The sequence below is a fragment of the Miscanthus floridulus genome, chromosome 16, assembly GCF_019320115.1.
Source record: "Miscanthus floridulus cultivar M001 chromosome 16, ASM1932011v1, whole genome shotgun sequence".
Classification (NCBI taxonomy): Eukaryota; Viridiplantae; Streptophyta; class Magnoliopsida; order Poales; family Poaceae; genus Miscanthus; species Miscanthus floridulus.
The window spans coordinates 29,808,227-29,831,845 of NC_089595.1; the positions used below are offsets into that span (position 1 = coordinate 29,808,227).

Sequence of the window (23,619 nt, forward strand, 5' to 3'; positions counted from 1 at the left end):
TTGAGGTTTTGGTTCTTACATGATGATTCCCTCGTCTCACAAACTAAGCCTATATATTCATTACATTACTTGGACCATTCTGGACTGGAAGTGCGCACACTGGGCTTGTGGTCTCTCTTGCTTCTGGGCGCGGACAACTCGGCTCGGGAGGACCCGCCCTGGGCTTCAGTCTTCTCCTGGACACTTTCATCAGGCAGCGAGTCGCTGACACTGTTCTCTCTTCTGCAACCTCACGCTCATCTATCACCTATTCTGGGTGAATCAAATCATACAATTCAACATAAGCTCCAGTGAACTAGTAGTTCACCATCAGGCCGAAAGCCAATCTCAGCAGGGCTAACAATTTCACCACAGGACCGACTACAGCTTCTACCTGGGAGTCCTCGTCAGCTCCATCATATCCACTGCCGGCTGAAGCTGAAGAAATTCCTAATCAGATTCAAGAGATGACCCCAGTTGATACTTACCGGAAGGGCACTGTCAGCATTTTCTCAGACTGACCTTTTCTCAGTGTTCTTTTTTTTTCTGGATAAATTCCAAATATTTAGAAGGCACAGTATTGTCTCCAACGTAAGGTATAAATCAAGTTGAAATTCATGGTTTTTTGGTGGCCCTAAGCATCAATTGGTTTATGGGTCTTTTGGTTGGCTGTGGTTATAGAGGTCCTAATCATCAATAGGTTTAGCTTGAATTTAAATATTTTGATTTTAGCTTGACGATAGCATCTAATTATTTAAAGATCAACAAGATGATTTTTACAAATTATGAAGATTGATAACTACTGAGGAACGATAATAGTGTGTCTAGAAGACTAAATAACAAAAACGTTTTTGCCATTCTCATTCCCCTTTGTATTCTTTTTACCCGAATGCTTTACTCATAATTATTTTAGTAAGTGACCATATGCAACCTAACTCGCATATATATGTTCTACATACTTTTATCCAGGACAATTTTCCCCACTTGGAACGAGTTGTTACCGTGCATGTTGACATCTCACATCATTCACCAAGCGAGAGTATTGCGATTCAACCTAAGCCAACATGACACTTAAGAATTGGGTATTGCGATTCAACCTAAGCCAACTTGACTTAAGAGATTGTCCCCAAGGTCAGAATATATTGTCCGATATCCAATTATGTTTTTTGAACAAAGAAGAGAGATGAAGAGGACAATGTCTCACCCACCACTAGCAACGTGCATATTGTTGGTCCCAAGATCTCCCACACGGATGAGCCGGCCGCTCATCGGCGTTCTCGCACACAGACTACGGCTGGAGGTGGAAGAGGGAGGGAGAACAGAGTGCACACACATACAGCACAAGCACCAGCGTTGTTCGGAGCTCTGCAGAGGAGATGACAAAATTGAACTCTCTCCCTTCAGTGAGTTGCAGTGGGAAGCTTTATATAGAACTCTACTCATCTAATCCTAGTATACAGACATGTCAGGTTGCCAGGTTGCTACAGTGACTAGATGTGACAGCAAGGCTGACTTTGGTGCCTGCCCCTGCTGTGGCTACAGTGCGGCAGGGGAGCCTTTCGGCGCTTGCCCTGCCGCGGCTACAGTGCAGCAGCAGGGGAGCCCTTTCAGCGCCTGCACCTGCCGCGCGTATAGAGGGAGAGCAGCATATTACTTTACAATTCTTCCCCTAATCCCCCTGCTAACCCTAGAACCTCCACCATGTCGATCATCTTCTTCAGCTCCGTGAACCGAAGACGGCCGAGCGGCTTAGTGAGGATGTTCGCGAGTTGCCGACCAGTTTCGACGAACTCGATGACGATCTGCCCTCCATCGACACAGTCCCTAAGGAAGTGGAACTTGACGTCGATGTGCTTGCTCTGGTCATGGAGAACTAGATTCTTCGCGAGGGCGATGGCGGGCTGGTTGTCCACCATCAGTGTTGGCACTGGTCAGCTCGCCCAGCAGCCGGCGCAGCCACACAGCTTGGCACGCCGCTGTGGCCACCGCCACGTACTCTACCTCGCACGTGGACAACGCCACCACCTTCTGTTTCAGTGACAGCCATGAGATTGGAGCCGACCGGAGGAAGACGAGCACGCCAGATGTGCTCCGTCGTCCATCGATGTCCCCCGCCATGTCTACATCGCTGAACACAGTGAACTGCAACCCACTTCCATCGGTCTTGGGGAAAATGATCACTTGATCCACCGTTCGCTTGACGTAGCACAGCCGTCGCTTCACCGTGGCCTAGTGATCCTCTCGGGGATCCTCCATGAAGCGGCTGATGTAGCCCACGGCAAACGCAATATCTAGCCTCGTGTGGACTAGGTAGCGTAGACCACCGACGATGCTCCGATAGAGTGTTGCATCTACCTTCACCACGATACTGGCCTTCGTCAGCTTCAGCCGCTCCTCCATCGGAGTCACGCACGGCTTGCACTCAGCCATGCCGCTCCGCTCCAATAGCTTCGAGGCATACGCGCTCTAACCGAGCGTGAGCATCTCCTTCCCCTGTCTCACCTCGATTCCAAGGTAGTAGGAGAGTGCGCCGAGATTGCTCATTCGAAAATAAGCCACCATCTCACGCTTGAAGCTATCGATATCCTCCGCATGCGCGTCAATGATGATCAAGTCATCCACATACATGTCGACGACGAGCTCCTCCTTCCCCCATCACCGTGTGTAGAGCGCATGCTCGGTTCTGCACCGCGTGAACCCAAGCTTGCCCAACATGGCATCAAGCTTGGCGTTCCACACTCGCGGGGCCTACCATAGCCCGTAGAGCACCTTGTGCAGTCGAAGCACCCTATGCTTCGCTCCCTTGATGGCGAAACCCAGAGGTTACCTGACGAAGACTGTCTCCGCCAGCTCGCCGTTGAGGAAGGACGATTTTATGTCCAGGTGATGGACGCGCTAGTCCTTCGCTGCTGCCAAAGCCAGCAACAGTCGGATAGACTCCATATGCACTATCGGTGCAAAGACTTCCTCAAAGTCGATGCCCTCGCGCTGGCAAAGCCTCGGGCGACAAGGCACGCCTTATGCTTGACAATGGTGCCACGCTTGTTTCGCTTGACCTTGTACACCTACTTTAGGCTGATCGGACGGCATCTTAGAGGTGGATCGATGAGCTCCCAAGTCTCGTTGTCCTCGATCGCCTTCATCTCCTCCAGCATCGCCCATCGCCAATTTGCATCACGCTCGGCTAGCGCGAACGTGGGTGGTTCCTCTGCACTGATGAGAAGCAGCTCTAGGTCATTGAGCAGCCGACCTGCTAGACCCGAGGATCTTGTGCCATCAACAATGTTGTCTAGCCTACAGAACCGCACCTCCTCACTGTCGTGGAAGGCATCTATGAACTCGGTGATGTCGCTTGGAGGTGAGGCAAACTCGATCGACGTCGATGGAGTCCCCAACGCCGGAGTGGTCAGCATAGCACCTGGAGTGCTTGGCACCCCGGTTGCAGTGCTCGGCACCCCTCCCGGAGTGCTCGGCACCACCCTAGGAGTGCTCAGCACTAGTCTTGGACTGGTCGACACCACTGCAAGACTTCTCGGCTTCTCTACGGGAGTGTTCGGCACCCATCCTGGAGTGGTCGGCACCACTGCCGGACCACTTGGCACCACTCCTAGAGTGCTCGGCATCCCTTCTGGACCGCTCGGCACTTGTCCTGGAGTGCTCGGCACTACCCCAAGAGTGCTTGGCTCTATTGCTGCAGTGGTCGACAGGTCCTCTCTAGCGTCTCCACCACCGTGAATGACCAAGTGCTCGACGATGAAGGTGCTGGTGAAGCCGCCAGCTTCCCCATGCCCGGACTATCCCTATCCCAGGCCGCCTTCTCGTCGAACATGATTTCACGCGAGACAATCACCTTGCCTCCACGTGGGTCATAGAGCTGGTACTCCTTGGTACCTTCCTCATAGCCCAGGAGCACCATCAGCGTGCTCCTGTCCTCTAGCTTGGTGAGGACCGGCTTTGTCTTCCTGATGTGGACGATGCAGCTGAATGTTCGGAGGAAAGACACGCTCGGCTTGCGCCCATACCAAGCTTCGAACGACGTCTTGCCCTTTAGGGCCTTGGTGGGCGCGCGGTTGAGGATGAACACCGCCATGGTCACCACCTTTCCCTAGAACTTCGCCAGCATGCTTTTGGCCTTCATCATGGATCGAGCCATGTCGACCACCGTCTGGTTCCGTCGCTCCACCATGCCATTCTACTATGGCATGTATGGTGTGGTGTGGTGTCACACCAAACCCTGATCCGCACAGTACACATCGAACTCCATTGAAGTGAATTCGCCACCGCAATCAGTCCGCAACACGCGCAGCTTCTTGCTGTTGTCCACCTCCGCACGCGCCTTGAACTTCTTGATCGCCTCCACCGCCTCGTCCTTGCTCGTCAGGAGTTGCGGCCACATATAGCAACTGCAATCATCCATGAGTAGGAGGAAGTATCGCTGACCATTGTTTGTGGCTGGCGTGATTGGCCCGCAGAGATCGCCGTGGATTAGCTCGAGAGTGTCCGCCGCACGATACTTGGCCGCCTTTGGGAATGGCAGCCTCCTCTACTTCCCGACCAGGTAGCTATCACACAGCTCGCCTGCGTGCTTGATGTGGGGCAGCCCTCGGACCATCTTCTCTAGCCGACCGAGCACGTCGAAGCTGAGATGGCCAACCCAGGCATGCCACAGCCACGGCTCCTCTGTGTGCCGTGCTGTCAGGCACACCGGCTACTCCACCTTCAAGTCGAGTAGGTACAGCTGGTTCTGGGACCTCTTCACCTTGGTAAGAAGCCGCTGCTCCTGGTCCTTGATCCTGAGGACGTCGTCCTTGATCAGTACCTCGCTGCCGCGCTCATCCAGTGGGCAATGCTGATGATGCTTGAATGCAGCTATGGGATGTAATATACATCTGTCAGTGCATGATGCTTGCCGTTCTGACACCTGAAGATGATGGTGCCATGCCCTCAGATCGCCACCCTTGAGCCATCACCAAACTTCACCGTGCTGGTCACATTGCCATCGAGCTCGGAGAAGGCTTCCTTGGAGCCCATCATGTGGTTGCTGGTGCTGGAGTCCAGGTACCACTATTGCTCCTGCTCACCGCCACACGTCCGAGGTGGACTTGGGTGCGCGGTTCATCGAGGTTGACAGCCTTCAGAGCCTTGCCGTGCCCTTCCACCGCCATCACCTCTCCTTTCTCCTTGGTCTCAACGTCGTGCAGTGCAAAGAACGTCACCATCAAGAGAGTGGCCTCATCATCCTCATCAGCCTGCACTAAATGAGCCTTAGCCTTCTTCTACTGCTTGTGACTTGGGCACTCCTTTGCCTAATGGCCTGTCTTCCCGCAGCGTCGATAGGCGTTGGGGTCAACCTTCTTCTTCTTCTTCTCTGAAGAAGCCTTGCCGTGGCGCTTGCCATCGCCACCGCGGCTGGAGGAGGCTTCCTCGGACTTCTTGTCCTTCATCCGGGCAGCCCACTCCTCCTATATCAACAGTAGCTTGCCGCTGTCCATCGTTGCTGTGGCTTGCTCCATGCGCTCGTCCACCGCCCACAGACGGCCTGTCACATCCTCAATGGTGAGGGTGGACAAGTCTAGCATCGTCTATATGGAGAGAGCGATCTGGATGTACTTCACTAGCACGGAGTGGAGGTACTTGGAGACCACCTCTTCTATGTCGATGGTGACGTCGTGGCTCCTCATCTTGCTGATGAGCGACTGTAGTGGAGGGAGAAGTCCTCCACCGACTCACCATCCTTGAACTTGAGGTTGGCGTACTCCTGCTTCAGTAGCTAGGCCATCGCCTTCTTTGCGCGGTCGGAGCCGACGCGCATCGCTGTAATGGCCTCCCACGCCTCCTTAGCAGAGTTCTTCGCCCCCAACGGTTCTCTATACTCCGTTGGCACAGCAGCGATGATAGCCTCTAATGCTAACATGTCATCTTCTTCGTTGTCGGTGCCCTTGTCAATGGCATTCCAGAGCCGTTGGGCTCTGAGCTTGATCTTCATGGCCACCGCCCACTTGCCATAGTTGGTGCGAGTCAGCATCAGCCAACAGGTGCCGCTAACCTCCCGCACCGTGCGCACGATGACCTCCTATCGTGGTTGGGAAGCCACAGCAGTGTCGCTGCTGTCGCCCATCTCTAAACCGTCCATTATCGCCAGCGGTTAGTCCGGCGATGCCACTTGTACGACTTTGATACCACTTGTTGGTCACCGGTGTTCGCGCACACAGACTACGTCTGGAGGTAGAAGAGGGAGAAAGAACAGAGCACACACACACACAATATAAGCACCAGCGTTGGCCGGAGTTTTGCAGAGGAGATGGCAAAACTGAACTCTCTCCCTTCACTGAGTTCAGTGGGAAGCTATATATACAACTCTACTCATCTAATCCTAGTATATAGACATGTCAGGCTGCCATGCTGCTACACTGACTAGATGTGACAGCAGGGCTGACTTTGGCGCCTGCCCCTGCTGTGGCTATAGTGCAGCAGGGGAGCCTTTCGGCGCCTGCCCTGCCGTGGCTACAGTGCAGCAACAGGGGAGCCCTTTCGGTGCCTGCCCCTGCCGTGCATACAGAGGGAGAGCAGCATATTACTTTACACATATTACAAACATGTAATAAGTCCTCAACGACATGAAAACACTAGTCTGGCAATAGATGGTATACATGTAACTGGATGGGTGGATAAAAAGTCAGTTCCATTTGACTGAATATGTATCTAGCAGCCAAGCCAAATATTTAACCGAATCTGGCGTTCTAGGCCAAACAAGCATTGCCGTATCACCTTGTCATCAGTCAATCAGACGTCTAGAGTTGGCTGTCACCCCTGCTACTGCTGACATCACTGGATGGATATTGTTCGGAGGAGACGTCGCTCCCCACTTGTACGTCGTCTGTATCCAATGGCTCTAGCACAAGAACTGCACCATTGCTCATGCCCACTGCAATCTGGTTTGGCTTCCACGGATGCGTAGCGACAACTGTGGGATAGACAGTTTCACCACTGCTGGAAACAAGAGAGGCAATAGAAACAAGACGTTGGTTACCAGAACTAAAAGTACCACTCACAAACAAAAAATAGAAACTGCTTGAAACTCCACATACGTGGATATTGAAGAAGGTATGTAGGCAGAGGGTGCTATCCTGCACTGTAATGTTAGAGATTCCGCTCTGAATATTCCAATCGCACCATCACAAAATCCAGCATTGACCAACAAACAACCAAGTGAGTATACCGCACTCGAAATTGGAGCAGGGAGAGCATCTCTTGGGAACCACTGCATTATCAAGTTATGGAAGGTTAAATATTAGTGTGTAACGTGTTTATTACAATGCATGCATATCAAGTTATAGAAGGTTAAATATCAGTGTGTAACGTGTTTATTACAATGCATCGCTAAGATTAGGGGCATTCTACAGGCATAATATAAATCATGTGATATGTTAGTCAAGACTGCATATGTCAAGTTAGAGAAAAAAATATTTTTAATGAAAATGTTGTAAATGACTTACCGAGCACAAGCATTCTAGTTGCCGATCATAGATCGCCAATTGGCTCTCACGAACTACTAAAAGATGTCTTCCATTGTAGTGAAACTGTACCATTGTGTCACCAACTAAAGCACTGGAAAGATTAGATGGAGGTTGGATGTATCTTGATTTCATCTTCTCCCAATAATTAATTCTCCAAGCACATACCTAGAAATTAATTTCGTTTCATTGGAAAAAAAATTGATTCAGATTAAGAAACAAGCAAATATAAAATAAATAATTATTCATGCCATCAAGACTGTGTTTATAGATCATTATATCTTTTAGAAAATGAACTAAAGGACAATATGAAATGTGATGATTATAACATTGGGGTTAAAGCTGTTAGGAAAATGGACCATCGGCCCATTTAGTTTAGATTTTGGTGTTTGATGATCAACATAACTAAGTTGGACTAATGTGTTTGCAGGTGTATGTGTTGTAGTTCAATATATAGGATGCACATGCGGACTTGGACCAAGATTGTAACATGAAGAATTGATCAACACTCAAAGGAAGACACTAGAGTATGAGTGATCAACCTAGAAGTGAAGCTAGGAGTCCAAGATGCGATGATGAAGAAGCTCGGACAAAGACACGAACATAAGTGAAATCACTGAAGCCAAGACAAAGATGTGAATGAATTGGAATTGTCTCATGATTTTGTATCAGCGCAAATTGAAATGGCACCAGTTTAGAGTTGTAGATCTTTTCATTAGCTTTCCAAAAAGTCCAAGATCATCAAAATCGGAGTTCGAAGCTAAGAGTTATGCCCAAAATACGAGAGGGTGTCGAGCTGAAATGTGAGCACCGGCCATAGCACCGGTCACCACACGTGTCAGGTGCGGCAATGGCTGTAAAGGAATAGTGCACCGGCAACACCTGTGTGCACCGGATACGGAGCACTGGTCACGGCACTCAGAGAGTTTGCGGCGCGAGGAGAAGCAACCAAAAAGCACTGGCCACTCTGGGTGTGCACCGGACACGGCACACAAAGAAGGCTGCAGCGTAGTTGGAGAAGCCCATAATGCACCAGCCATAGCACCGCCCAAAGCACCAGACACCACGCATGGCTGGTGCACTGGTCACAATTTCAGGGCTCCAGCGGTCGGATTTTTCAGTGTCTAATGGCTAGCTGACGTAGCAAGGTACCGGCCATGTGCGATGTGAGCACCTATATAGCCGGTGCTCATGCAGAGGCTGGGTTTTCAGCCTCCAACGGCTAGTTTCGTGTTGGAGGCTATAAATAGATGCCCCAACCAGCCAAATGAGATAGGAGGGAGCAAGGGAAAGATAGTAGGGTGTTGCTACACCACTTTGGTGCTCTCCACAAGCATAGTGCTTAAAGTTTCACACCTCTTATCACTCGATGCTTGCGCGTACCATTGTTGTACATCGGAGGGGCTTGTAGTCCTGCGAGACCACACCAACCGTGTTTGTGGTGTGGCCGCCACCATGTACCGGAGGGAACAAGGCCCGCGGCGGTTCGACTGGAAGCTTGATAGTGAAGACGGTGAGGAGCGGTCCGGGAGAGGCTTGCCGGAAGGCACATCCGAGATCCACTTGCGCGTGGGGAAGGCCCGAGGCTATCCACGGAGTTACCCGACCAGGAGTTTGGCCCTTGCGAGGGCATCCTTGCGAGGGACTAAAACGAGGACTAGGGGGAAGCTTGAGCGCTTTTCGATACCTCGGTAAAAGTACTGGAGTCGTCTATGGGAGGTTGCATCTCTACCTCATCTTTAGCTTCTGTATTTATATTGCTACCTTGGTTGTGTGCTTTACCTTTACTATCTTAGTTGATAGGCTAGTTGATAGGATTAGAACCTAGGTTGCATAACTCTTTTACGGTAGAGATAGCAACACACCTAGCAAAATCGTAGTTACACATTTAGATAGTTTACTTAATTGCATATGTTTTGCTAAGGTTGAAATTAGAGGCCATACTTAAAAGTAGAGTTTTAAGTTACATAATTCATCCCCTCTTAGGCGTCTCACCACCTTACAGAAGCCTAGCTCACATGCACAGAGCTTACATTTACCGGTGGATCCCTTTAATAAAAAAACAACAAAATTGCTGGTCCAATTTCTTTTTGATATATATATATATATATATATATATATATATATATATATATATATATATATATATATATATATATATATATAGTGCATTTTATATACTCCCGGGAGTAGTTACTCCCATAATCAATAAATCACGTTGCATATGTGTACATACTCATTTATTAGTTTGAGTATGTTGACATACTATTATTAAGATACTCTGTATCTTTACTATTTGAAAAAAATTCAAATGAACACATATTTTTTAATATATTATATAATACTATGATAGTAGCATATAAAATAAGTATAACCATATACTCTAAGTATACATATATACTTGTCATACATAGTACCCTAGATGGTCTAGTATGATGATATACTCCATCTACGTACACTTCGTCGGGCCATATACGCCCTAAATCTAGAGATATACACATGGGAGTAACTACTCCATAGGAGTAGAAAATAATTTCCATATATATATATATATATATATATATATATATATATATATATATATATATATATATATATATATATATATATATATATATATATATATATATATAATTACTATCCTGTAGTTGGCTACAGAATAACTTATTCTGTAGCCACTTTGAGTTACGATAATTACTATGTTAATTTACGAGATTATAGTAACTCCTTACTAAGTGGTTTAATATAACGTTATGGTAAATATCCCCATATATTATAGTAACCCAACTATCGTAAATATGTATTGACATTATGGTAAATTAGTATATAAAATTATAGTAAATGGAAGTGGCTACAGAATAACTTATTTTGTAGCCGGCTACTGAATAGCCTCTCCCTATATATATATATATATATATATATATATATATATATATATATATATATATATATATATATATGAATTCACACCTGAGCATCAGCACTTGAAGATACAAGCACCTTCTTTGAAAATGCCAATCCAGTTATCTTTTTCTGATGACCCATGAGCTCAGTTTCAACCTGTGCAATTCGATTAAGATAAGCCAATATTTTGGCACCTCAATGTTAAATATAAACTAAATGGTAATTAGTAACATTAAGCATAGTGTTCCACACATAGGAAGAATCCATTATCATTAAGAGTTCTTAGGTCTTTAAATGTCGAGCTAACAACATATGTATGGTTTTTGAATGTTTTTTGGGTCATACCACAAGGTACTTATTACTACTGTTCATAGTGTTACCGGGAGATACCACTATCTTGTTAGCTTACGGAAACAGGGGATGACAGATTCAAGTTTAATACTCACTTCATCGGTATAAACATTGTAGATTTGAATTGAAGAGTCCTCCCTTCCAATAGCTATGATGTTATTGTCTAGCGGGTAGAATGCAAGGAAAGTTGCAGCAGGTGGAAGTGCCATGAAAGTAGTCTCGACCTATGAGAGATTCCTCGAAATCAGTGAAGCCAAAGAAAGGCCATGGTGCAACTACGAAATAAACCTTATTTTACAGACGTAGTCATGCATGATTTGTAAGAGATCAATCATGGAATTAACTACTTATTGTTATAGACAACTGAAGAAGACATACCTCGAATGTATTCATGTTGAACAATGAGACTTGCACCAGTAGAAGAAATTAAATAGGCTTCATTTTTTGATAGTGCAGTGCAGGATGTTGCTTTCTCAGGGTCGTTGCCATTAGTAGTGTCGTTTGTCATTAGAATGCCATTTTCTGGTTGCCATAATACAGGTGGAACAAATTTGGATGGCTAACAAAAAGTTGTGATGGATGGTTTTCAAAAAACAACTAAACAGAACTGTAGTGTTGAAAAAAAAAGAGAGCTAGTGGTCAGGTCTAACCTTCCCACGTGGATTATTGGCACTGCGCTCCCATTTCCACAGCTTATGAACAGCATTGGAGCTGAGAGCCAAAAGTCCCACCCCAGCATCATCTGTGTAAAGCAAGCGAACAACCTTCGAAGAAAACAAATAAAGCACAATGCTTATTAGAATTGTATCACTGCTCTGAATATAAACATAACTGTCTTAAATTCTACCTAACTGTTCAGTGCGTGCTATGTCAAGAAAATCATAAGCACATGAGCAGATATTGCTGTGTGATATTTCTCGCATTAAATAGAAGATGTACATGCAAACGTTGTTGAACATACTTTGCTTGAAGAAGATGCTGCCGGATCTTCTGGCATACGAAGGATTTGAATATGTCCTGAGCCAACTATGTCCGCCAACTTCCATGCCTTAATTATTAACTCAGGATCTCTTCTAATTTCCATTAAAGCCTACATTTGTTCGATACAGTTTGGAAATAAATATATTGAATTGCAACAAAAACGGAAAAAGTTGTTACACACTCAGCTGGCCACTCATGAGTTCCCTGTCGTCATACGAACACAATATAGACATGGGCCCTATACACATTCCAAAACTGACTCCTTTTCCTTACATTTTTATGGTCCTTCGGTTTCAGTAATTAGGCATCACACTTCATATTGTTAATTTGTGGCGCAAGCCACGAAACGCGACTGACCAGTGTGTGTAATTGATAATCTAGACTATCTTTTTTTTTTGGCATTTTGTGAAACATTTTGGGCTATTTTTTTTTATGAAATGTAACTGTTCATATTTGGTTAGAGCTCTTGCTTACTAGGGGTAATGGAGTCCACAAAGCGAATGAAAATCAATAAAGAAGGAAGCTTATTACCTACTTTACCACTGTGGAAGTAGAAAGAATGGTGGGTAGTAGTAACACCCATTACGCTTAGGTTCCATTATCTAAAAAGTAGTAGTAGCTTAAGACCTTGCAATAGCCATTAGAAAATTATATCTGTGGGCCACGGCGACAGGCATGCACAGAATAAGATAAACGGAATTTTTTTATTTTTTTCGGGGACCTGCCCTTGTTACATGCTTTTGGTATATATATACACATTGTGAGATTTATGGTAAATTGGTAACTATTACAGTCCACCCTTACTTACTACTCCATCTATTCTAAATTATAAGACATTTTATCTTTTTCAGATATATTGATTTTGCCGTGTACTTAGATATACACTATATCTAGATACATATCTAAAATAATGTATTAGAAAAACATAAAACATGTTATAATTTGGAGACCAAGGGAGTAGTACTTATTATTTAGATAATATACATGTCCATAATACTGTGCAGGAGAACCCGATTGAGCTAGGACTAATAATAATTAAAAGAAGAGAAACTAGCAGCTAGCTAGATTGAGTTCCTAGTTCGTGAGGTACTGTAGTAGCAGGGGGTCGTACCTACCTTTAGTCCTCTACTACTACTTGAACCTGAGATAAACATTTTGTTGTGACCATTATACGGATAGAAAGACAGGATAGATAGGAAGCTAGCAATAGTAAATCAGAGCCAGTAGCATTTGAATTTTGAAAGCAAGTTCAATGTGCATGCATGATCAGTTCATCATACCTCTTGGTAGCGTGACTTCATATATTCTTCCATTACCCTCACGATTCGAAGGGTGGGATGTTTTGGATGGACTGCGGCCGCGTGCTCCAACGCAGCCTCCGCTTCATCCACATCCTCCCAAGTACGGGCACCTTCACAGTTCACTTCGGCTTTGACTCGCTGGAGCGAACTTGTTCCGAGGTTCTGGAAACCAAGCAGCTTGTCAAAACCAAGATGCAGGTTCTCGTCTTTTAGGGACCGCACATGGACACCAAACTCAAGGGATTCAAGACGTGGCATGATAGTATTAGATGATGCTACCCTGCTGTTGTTGCAGTACTTGCTGCCGCGCAGATCAAACCAGATAGATGCACCATCTATCTTTAAGAATCTCAACTTGCGAAAGTAGCCAACACCTTCATCAGTACGAATCTTTATGCTAACTACTGACTTGGTGTCACTTTTTGAACACAGTATGAGGCAACTGAGCTCTGGCAACTTGACAAGGGTTTCCATGTCCTGGTCTTCCACAACTACCACTTGCACATCCAGATAGCATAGGTTTGGAGAAAGCGACGAGTTAATCCACACTGGCAGTCCAGAAAACACAAAGCAGTGCAAACGCAGGACACGGAGATGCCGACAGGAGACCCGTCCTGCATCGCTGCTCACCCAGCCCTTATCTGGATAGTATACCAAAATTTCAAGCTCCTGGATATTGTGCAGACAACCAAGGGACTCCAGCAAAGCACTCTCGATGCTCTCACTGATCCTAACATGATGAATAGTAGCCTGGAGCACCCTCAGTTCATTCAGCAGACCCAGCTCCTTCACAAACTGCATTGTAGCATCTTCACCTCCAGAACACCGTATACACAGTTCTTGCAATGACGTCAGCTTACCGATCAAACCTGCCGGCTCTCTTGTTTCCCGAGTGGCTCGTAGTCATAGGCAAACAAGTTGCGTCAGAAGTCCCACCTCCTCGGGCAGCTCCTTTATCCAGCTGTTCCGTAAATCCAGTGTTTGCAGAAACCTCAGATATCTTACCTCCCTAGGCAGCTCAGTGAAGTAAACTCCCAACATGATTCTCCGACACATCTTTGATGCAGTCTTTGTTGAAAACAGAATGCAGCCTCTGCCTCTGAGAGCTGCACAAGACATGGTTCGTCTATTGCACCAACCCGTCTATCGGAATCAGAATTTTCAGTTGTGGCTTAGCTATTTTGAAATATATGGTGGGAAACTCTTTGATCTTCTATCTGACAGAAGGTTAGTTTTTGGATTTTCTTTTTTCGGTTACGTGACCTGCTTATATATTTAAAAATAGCATAAGTTTCTACCTTCATGATTTTGATGTATTGAATACCACACTATCACATTGTCTTTTTTCCTTCTTCCTGGTTGTGTGTGGGTGAACTTGTGCATGTGTGTGCTTGTTGCTCGTATTCATGATCTCTGGTGCGACCGTGCGAGTGTTGAAGCATGTCTCTACTTCAAAGTATCTATTCTTCATCTATACATAGTCTATTGTTAGCCTTGAACCATTATTTGTTTGGATGAGAAATCCATGTTTTCGGATATTAGGCCGAAATGCCACTTGATGCTTTATAAAACAGCTGCTGTTAAAGTTCCCTTTGACGTAACCTACATTTTTCATCATTTACTGAAAGGAAATATTTATGTCTGAAACAATGGCACTTCCTTTTGGATTTTGAATATTTAACTTATTGTTTGAAATATGGGCCTAAAAATTGTTTTTTTTGGATGTTCTGTCCAGATTATTTAACCTGAACTGAAATGTTCTGTCCTTTGTTTTATAGGCAACTAATGATGAGGGAAGATGGCAAGAAACAAGTTTGCATTGTTGGTCTACAGAAATTTGAGGTTTCTGACATCCAGATCGTCAAGGAATATATTGAAAGAGGAATTGCAGCCAGGAGCACAGGTGTTAGCCCATAGGATCACCGGCTCAGGTGAGTGAACCACTCACCAGTCTTGCCGAGCACCCGCTAGTGTTGCCGAGCACCCACTAGCTAAGCCGACCACGAACAAGCGTTGTCCGTTCCCACACACTGTGGCTAGAGGTTGAAGAAGAGGGAGAACCGAGCATACACACGCAGTACAAGACACCAGCGTTGGCCGAAGCCCTGTATGAGAGATGGCAAATCTGAACTCTCTTTACTGAGTTGTCGTGTATGTCTATTTATACAACTCTATCCATCTAGTCCCAGTACAGCGCACATGCTGCAACAGTAACTAGATAACACAGCAGGGTTGACTCTGCGTCGGCCTCTGCATGTGGCTACAGTGCTGCAGGTGAGCCGTTCAGCGCCTGTACCTACAGCGGCTATAGTATCACAGCAGGGAGCCTTTTCGGCGCCGCCTTCCACTTGCTGTGTGTTCACACAAGGAAGCAGTAGATTATTCTAACAATTTTTTCCTAATCCTACTGCTATCCCTTGTACCCCCTCCATGTCGATCAACTCCTTCAGCTCCGTGAGTCGAAGATGTCCGAGCGGCTTGGTGAGGACGTCCGCGAGTTGCCGACCAGTTTCGACGAACTCGATGATGATCTGGCCTCCATTAACACAGTCCCTGAGGAAGTGGAACTTCATGTCGATATGTTTGCTCCAGTCGTGTAGAACCGGATTCTTCACGAGGGCGATGGCGAGCTGGTTATCCACCATCAGTGCTGGTGGGTGAGCTTCCGCGCCGGTCAGCTCACCCAGCAGCCGGCGTAGCCATACAACTTGGCATACCGCTGTGGCCGCCGCTACGTACTCTGCCTCGCACATAGATAGCGCCACCACCTTCTGTTTCAGCGACAGCCATGAAATTGGGGCCGATCCGAGGAAGACAAGCACACCAGAGGTGCTCCGTCGTCCGTCGTTGTCCCCCGCCATGTCTGCATCGCTGAACACAGTGAGCTGTAGCCTACTCCTACTAGTCTTAGGAAAGATGATCCCTTGATCCACCGTCCCCTTGATGTAGCGCAGTAGCCGCTTCACCGCAGCCCAGTAATCCTCTCTGGGATCCTCCATGAAGCGACTGACGTAGCCCACGGCGAACGCAATGTCGGGCCTTGTGTGGACTAGGTAGCGCAAACCACCGACAATGCTTCAGTAGAGTGTTGCATCCACTTTCGTCGTGGTGCTGGCCTTCGTCAGCTTCAGCCGCTCCTCCATCGGAGTCATGCATGGCTTGCACTCAACCATACCGCTCTGCTCCAACAGCTTGGAGGCACACGCGCTCTGACCGAGCGTGAGTTCCTCCTTCCCCTGTCTCACCTCGATGTCGAGGTAGTAGGAGAGTGCACCGAGATCGCTCATTCAAAAACGAGCAGCCATCTCACGCTTGAAGCTGCTGATGTCCTCCGTGCGCGCGCCGGTGAAGATCAAGTCATCCACATACACGCCGACGACGAGCTCCTCCTTCCCCCGTCGCCGCGTGTAGAGCGCTTGCTCGGTTGCACACCTCTAAAACCCAAGCTCGCCCAGCGTGGCGTCAAGCTAGGCGTTCTATGCTCGTGGGGCCTATCGCAGCCCGTAGAGCGCCTTGCGCAATCGGAGCACCCTGTGCTCCTCTCCCTTGATGGTGAAACCTGGAGGTTGCCTGACGAAGACCGTCTCCGCCAGCTCGCCATTGAGGAAGGCCAATTTAACATCCAAGTGATGGACGCGCCAGTCCTTTGCTGCTACCAAGGCTAGTAGCAAACAGACCGACTCCATGCGCGCTACTAGCGCAAAGACCTCCTCGAAGTCTATGCCCTCACGCTGAACAAAGCATCGGGCGACGAGGCACGCCTTGTGCTTGACAATGGCACCGAGCTCGTCCCGCTTGACCTTGTACACCCACTTCAAGCTGATCAGACGACATCCTGGAGGTGGATCGATGAGCTAGCATGTCTCATTTTCCTCGATCGCCTTCATCTCGTCTAGCATCGCCCGTTGCCAGTTTCCGTCCCTCTCAGCTAGCGCAAATGTCGGTGGTTGCTCTGCACTGATGAGCAGCAGCTCTGCATCATTGAGCAGCCGACCAGCTAGTCCTAAGGGTCTTGTGCCACCGACGATGTTGTCCAGCCTACGGAACCGCACCTCCTCACCTTCGTGGAAGGCATCCACGAACTCAGTGATGTCACTTGGAGGTGAGGTGAACTCGATCAGTGTTGATGGAGTTCCCTGTTCTGCCTGAGTGCTCGGCACAGCACCTTGAGTGCTCGGCACCACTGTAGGAGTGCCTAGCCTCTGTCTTGGAGTGGTCGGCACCACTGCAAGACATCTTGGCTCTGCCACGGGAGTGCTCGGCACCTGTCCTGGAGTGGTCGCCACCACTGCAAAACCTCCCAGCACCACTACTGGCATGCTCGGCATCCCTCCAGGAGTGCTCGGCACTCTTCCCTGAGTGCTCGGCATCCCTCCCAAACTGCTCGGCACTGCCCTAGGAGTTCTCGGTTCTACCGCTAGAGTGCTCGGCACCTTTTCCCCAGCGTCTCCACCACCGTGGATGACCAAGTGCTCGACAACGAAGGTGCTGCCGAAGCCGCCAGCTTCCCCCGTGCTCGGACTGGTCCAGTCCCAAGCAGCCTTCTCGTCGAACACGATGTCACGCGAGACAAGCACCTTGTCTCCTCGTGGGTCGTAGAGCCAGTACGCCTTGGTACCCTCCGCATAGCCTAGGAACACCATCGGTGTGCTTCTGTCCTCTAGCTTGGTGAGGTTCGGCTTCATCTTCCTGACGTGGCCGATGCAACCGAATGTCTAGAGGAAGGACACGCTCGGCTTGCGTCCATACCAAGCTTCGAACGGCGTCTTGCCCGTCAGGGCCTTGGTCAGAGCATGGTTGAGGATGAACACCGTCGTGGTCACTGCCTCACCCTAGAACCTTGTTGGCATGCCTTTGGCCTTCATCATGGATCAGGCCATGCCGACCATCGTCTTGTTCCGTCGCTCCACCACACCATTCTATTGTGGTGAGTATGGCGCGGTGTGGTGTCGCACCACCCCCTGATCCATGCAGTATGCAGCGAACTCCACCGAAGTGAATTCACAGCCGCGATTAGTGCTCAGCACGTGGAGCTTCTTGTCGCTCTTGGCCTCCGCGCGCATCTTGCACTTCTTGATCGCTGCCGCCGCTTCGTCCTTGCTCGTCAGGAGTTGCAACCACCTGTAGCGACTGCAATCATCCACGAGCAGGAGGAAGTACCACCGACCACCGTTTGTAGCAGGCATGATTGGCCCACAGAGGTCACCGTGGATGAGCTCGAGAGCGTCCTTCGCGCGATACTTGGCCGCCTTTGGGAATGGTAGCCTCCTCTGCTTCCTGACCAGGCAGCTGTCACACAGCTCGCCTCCGTGCTTGATGTGGGGTAGCCCTCAGACCATCTTCTCCAGCTGACCAAGCGCGTTGAAGCTGAGATGTCCGAATCGAGCATGCCACATCCATGGTTCCTCGAAGTGCCTTGCCGCCAGGCACACCGGCTGCTCTATCTTTAGGTCGAGTAGGTACAACCGGTTCAGGGACCTCTTCACCTTGGCAAGAAGTTGCTTCTCTAGGTCCTTGATCCTAAGGACTTAGTCCTTGATCAGTACCACGCTACCGTGCTCATCCAACTGACCAATGCTGAAGATGCTCGAACGCAGCTGCGGGATGTAATATACATCTGTTAGCGTGCGGTGCTCCTTGTTCTAGCACTTGAAGATGATGGTGCCATGCCCTTGGATTGCCACCCGTGAGCCGTCACCAAACTTCACCGTACCGGTAACATCGTCGTCGAGCTCGGAGAAGGATGCCTTGGAGCCCGTCATGTGGTTGCTTGCACCAGAGTCCAGATACCACCGCTACTCCTAGTCAGCGCCCACACATCCAAGGTGGACTTGGGCGCGTGGTTCGTCGAGGTTGACAGTCTTCAGGGCCTTCCCAGGTCCTTCAACCATCGTTGCCTCTTCCCTCTCCTCGGACTCGATGTCTTGTAGTGCACAGAACATCGCCATTAGGATAGTGGCCTCATCCTCATCATCATCTTGCGCTAGATGAGCCTCAGCCTTCTTCTCTTGCTTGCGATTTGGGCACTCCCGTGCCCAATGGCCCATCTTCCCGTAGCGCCAACAGGCGTTGGGGTTGACCTGCTTCTTCTTCTCTGAAAAAGCCCTGCCGCGACGCTTGCCATCGCCACCGTGGCTGGAGAAGGCTGCCTTCCCGGAGTTCCTCCGAGCAGCCCACTCCTCCTCTGTCAGCACAGTTTGTCGCTGTCCTTCGTTGTTGTTGCCTGGTCTAGGCGCTCGTCCACCACCCGCAAATGGCCTATCACATCCTCAATGGTGAGGGTGGACAAGTCCAGTATCGTCTCTATGGAGAGAGCGATCTGGATGTACTTTGCCTGCACGGAGTGTAGGTACTTGGAGACCGCCTCCTCTTCATCGATGGTGACGCCATGGCTCTTCAGCTTGCTGAGGAGCGTCTGCTGGTGGAGGGAGAAGTCCTCCACTATTTCACCATCATTGAACTTGAGGTTGGCGTACTCCTGCTTCAGAAGCTGGTCGTCACCTTCTTTGCGCAGTCGAAACCGACGCGCATCGCCGCAATAGCCTCCCATGCCTCATTAGCCGAGCTCTTCACCCCAATGGCTCCATGTACTCCGCCAGTACAGCAGCGAGGATAGCCTCCAATGCTGACATGTCATCTTCCTCATTGTCGGTGCCCTTGTCAACACCATTCCAGAGCCATCGGGCTCTGAGCTTGACCTTCATGGTCACCGACCACTCTCCATAGTTGGTGCGAGTCAGCGTTGGTCAACTGATGCCACTGACCTCCCGCACCGTGCGAACAACGACCTCTGGTCGTGGCTGGGCAGCCATAGCAGTGCCACTATTATCGCCCATCTCTGAACCGCCCGTCATCGCCAGCGATTAGTCTGGCGACGGCGCTTGTACGGCTCTGATACCACTTGTTAGCCCACAGGATCACCGGCTTAGGTGAGTGAACCACTCACCAGTCTTGCTGAGCACCCGCTAGTGTTGCCGAGCACCCACTAGCTAAGCCGACCACGAACAAGCGTTGTCCGTTCCCACACACTATGGCTAGAGGTCGAAGAAAAGGGAGAACAGAGCATACACACATAGTTTAAGACACTAGCATTGGCCGAAGCCCTGTATGAGAGATGGCAAATCTGAACTCTCTTTACCGAGTTGCCGTGTATGTCTATTTATACAACTCTATCCATCTAGTCTCAGTACAGCGCACATGCTGCAACAGTAACTAGATAACACAGTAGGGCTGACTCTGCGCCGGCCTCTGCATGTGGCTACAGTGCTGCAGGTGAGCCGTTTGGCGCCTACACCTGCAACGGCTACATTATCACAGCAGGAAGTATTTTCGGCGCCGTCTTCCCCTTGCTGTGTGTTCACACAAGGAAGCAGTAGATTATTCTAACAACAGGGTCAACAGGGGTCAATGAGGAGTCATCAAGGTCACATGCTATTCTTCAACTTGCTGTGAAGAAGCACATCATTGTAAAAGATACCAGGAGACAGAGAGATCGTGATGCTAATGAAGCTAAAAATATAAAGGCTGTGGGGAAAATATCATTTATTGATCTTGCTGGAAGTGAGTGTGGTGCTGATACTACCGACAATGATGGACAGACAAGGTGTTGGTTATGTCTCTATAGATTTGCACTCCTTTATTGATTTCTCAAGCTCCTTTGCCATCTCACTTATTTTAACCATCAACTTGTTATCATATATCAGGATTGAGGGAACAGAGATAAATAAAAGTCTGTTAGCTCTCAAGGAATGCATTCGAGCTCTTGATAATGATCAGATACACATTCCTTTCAGAGGAAGCAAGCTTACAGAGGTTCTTCGTGACTCATTTGTTGGTAACTCTAGGACAGTGATGATTTCTTGCATTTCTCCAAACGCAGGTTCATGTGAACACACACTAAATACCTTGAGATACGCTGATAGGTAACAATGCTATATCCAAGTGATATACATGATTTGTTTGTTTCAAAAATGCTTCCTGTCATTAACGTGAATTAAACAATAACAGGGTCAAAAGTCTCTCCAAGGGCCGAAACACAAGAAAAGAGCAGTCCACAGGACCAACTACCACTTCTAGCCGGGAGTCTTCGTCAGCTCCATCATATCCATTGCCTGCTGAAGCTGAAGAAATTCCTAATCAGATTCAAGAGAAGAGACCAGTTGATACTTACCGGAAGGGCACTGAAAATTCGATCTCCAACGCTTCTGTGGAGCCTAACAGAAATTCCTTTAGTATGATTCCAAGTTATTCTAATAGAGGGAGAGAAGAAAACGGTGCAGCATCTGGTAATGACAGGGAGAGGTATGATTTGAAGTCCAGCCAAACTGCTTACACTAGTAAGGCACAGTTGGTTCAGAATTCAGCAAAAACACAGGAGGAGGAGAAAGTCACAAAAGTCTCACCTCCTCGGAGAAAGGCTTATAGAGAAGACAAATCTGATAGGCAGAGCAATTACATGAAAAAGGATAATGGTCCTGAGACAGATCGGGCTGGGTATAAGATGCTGCAGGCAAAGCAGCTGCAACAGCAACGAAGGCCAGCATCTGCTTCAGCTTCATCAAGGCAATCTGAAAAGGAAAGTTCTTGTGATGATGTAGAAATTGATGCAATTCTTGAGGTAAAGACAATTCATGAAAATGCTGTGTGATTTTATCCTGCATCGAGATGTGGTGCTAAGCTTTATTTTGTATGTTAGGAAGAGGAGGCCCTCATAGCAGCTCACGGGAAGGAAATCGAGAATACTAAGATCGTGCGGGAAGTAAGTTTTAATCTACTGAATAATGTCCATGATAATGTTCTTATATTGACAGTTGTATACATACAATAAGTCATCTTACTGTATACTACCACCTCCATTTCAGAATGTATGGCGAATTAGAATTTGAAAAAGCCAGACTGTAAGCTTTGATCATCAATTAGTTAAAATCAATCTATGTTTACTTGTTTAGTGGACAAAAAGATATATCAATAGATTTGTACTCCATGCCAAAACCGATGCGAATACTGCTTAGTCAAATGATTTGAAGTTTGGCCAAATTTATATAAAAAGATGCTAATATTATCATACTAATTAAGTATCATTAGAAGCGTCATAAAAATAGTATTTTTAATATTTTCTATGAACTCCGTCAAACTTAAGATAGTTTGACTTTGACCAGACCTAGAATTGCATCCTTTTTGGGACGGAGGTAGTATTTCACATGCCTTTTAGTAACATAGTTTTGTAGTAATTGATATTATATTGTAAGAGAATCAATGGACAAATCGTACCTTGATAGATTCTTTTAATTATATAATACACCTTATTATAATGATATTTGTGTGTTCATAGGAAGAAATGTGATTAGCTAAGCACACATATATGCACATACATGTCCAGTTATCATAAAGAGGGGGCCATATATTTTATGAATTAACATTAAGCTGTCTATTTGCTTTTGACTTCCTTGTTTGTTCTTTTGTTTTAAGGTCACTGGTTGATAATACCGCTATTTCAAAGCGCTGTTCATTTTGCCATGCTGCTTAAACACATGCTTTATTTTTCTCAGGAGATGAACCTTTTGGCAGAAGTTGATGAACCAGGTAGCCTGATTGACAACTATGTGACCCGACTGAGCTTTTTGCTGTCACGCAAGGCTGCAGGTTTGGTCAGCCTCCAAGCACGCTTGGCACGGTTCCAGCACCGCCTCAAAGAGCAAGAGATTCTTAGCCGCAAGAAACCTTCCAGATAGTATGATCAGCAATGGCTCTGGCCTTTTGCCTGGTAATCTGATTGCTGAGCTCAGTTGTGGTCTTAGTTGTTTTTTACCTGTGCGCTCTAGTAAATGCTAGTCTCAAGCAAGATAGTGATAGAAGACACATGGGAGTGGCTTAGGGTGGTCTTGACGTTGAGGCCGTGGTCCTGGTTGATATCACCTGCACACTTTGGGTTTGTCAGGGTTGATAACCAGTTTGGTAATAGTCCTTTTTGCAGTGGGGCTGCTTGAGTGTGCTTTTTTTGGCAGATGTATGGCTTGACCACTTTGCCTTTTCTTTCTTTTTCCCCATTTTGTACGAGAAATTGGAACTGTTGTTTGCAGATATCAGTGGGTCTGATTTTCGCCGTGGGGTCTTTGTGGAAACTGATACATTGTTGTATGTTCATTACTGATATTATTTGCATTGAGGAAGGAAAGGATGTGTGAATGGTGAAGCCCTTGAAATGACCTTTTCCCCATTTCTTTTGAGCGAAAACAAGGAACACCAATTGTCGTGTATAAGTAACTTCCCCATTTGTAACAGTGTCGGTCTGCATTCTCTGAGACTGACCTTTTCTTATGATTTTTTTTTCTGGGCAAACTCCAAATGTTTAGAAGGGCACTCATTTGTCTCCAACATGAGGTATAAATCAGGTCGAAACTCATGGGTTTTTTCGTGGTCCTAAGCTTCAATAGGTTTAGGTTCTTTTGTTTAGCACTTAGTAGTCGTCATGGAGGTCCTAAGCATCAATAGGTTTAGGTTGAATCTAATGAATTTGATGTTAGCTTGAAGATATACCATCTAATTATTTAAAAATAAAGATCATCGTTACAAATTATAAAAATTGATAA

General features: G+C 47.3%; 1 protein-coding gene and 1 pseudogene across 1 annotated transcript; one reads left to right on the forward strand and one right to left on the reverse strand.

Annotated features, from left to right (window-relative positions):
- Positions 1–6,770: 6,770 nt before the first annotated feature.
- Positions 6,771–13,831, reverse strand: LOC136510500 (protein TOPLESS-RELATED PROTEIN 2-like; annotated as a pseudogene).
- Positions 13,832–14,069: 238 nt separating this feature from the next.
- Positions 14,070–22,878, forward strand: LOC136510501 (kinesin-like protein KIN-13A). Its single transcript, XM_066504921.1, has 7 exons — positions 14,070–14,257; positions 14,809–14,933; positions 20,423–20,633; positions 20,734–20,952; positions 21,038–21,647; positions 21,726–21,788; positions 22,579–22,878. Exons 1-7 carry the CDS (start codon positions 14,070–14,072, stop codon positions 22,759–22,761), a joined length of 1,599 nt encoding a protein of 532 aa, XP_066361018.1. The 3' UTR covers positions 22,762–22,878.
- Positions 22,879–23,619: the final 741 nt, after the last annotated feature.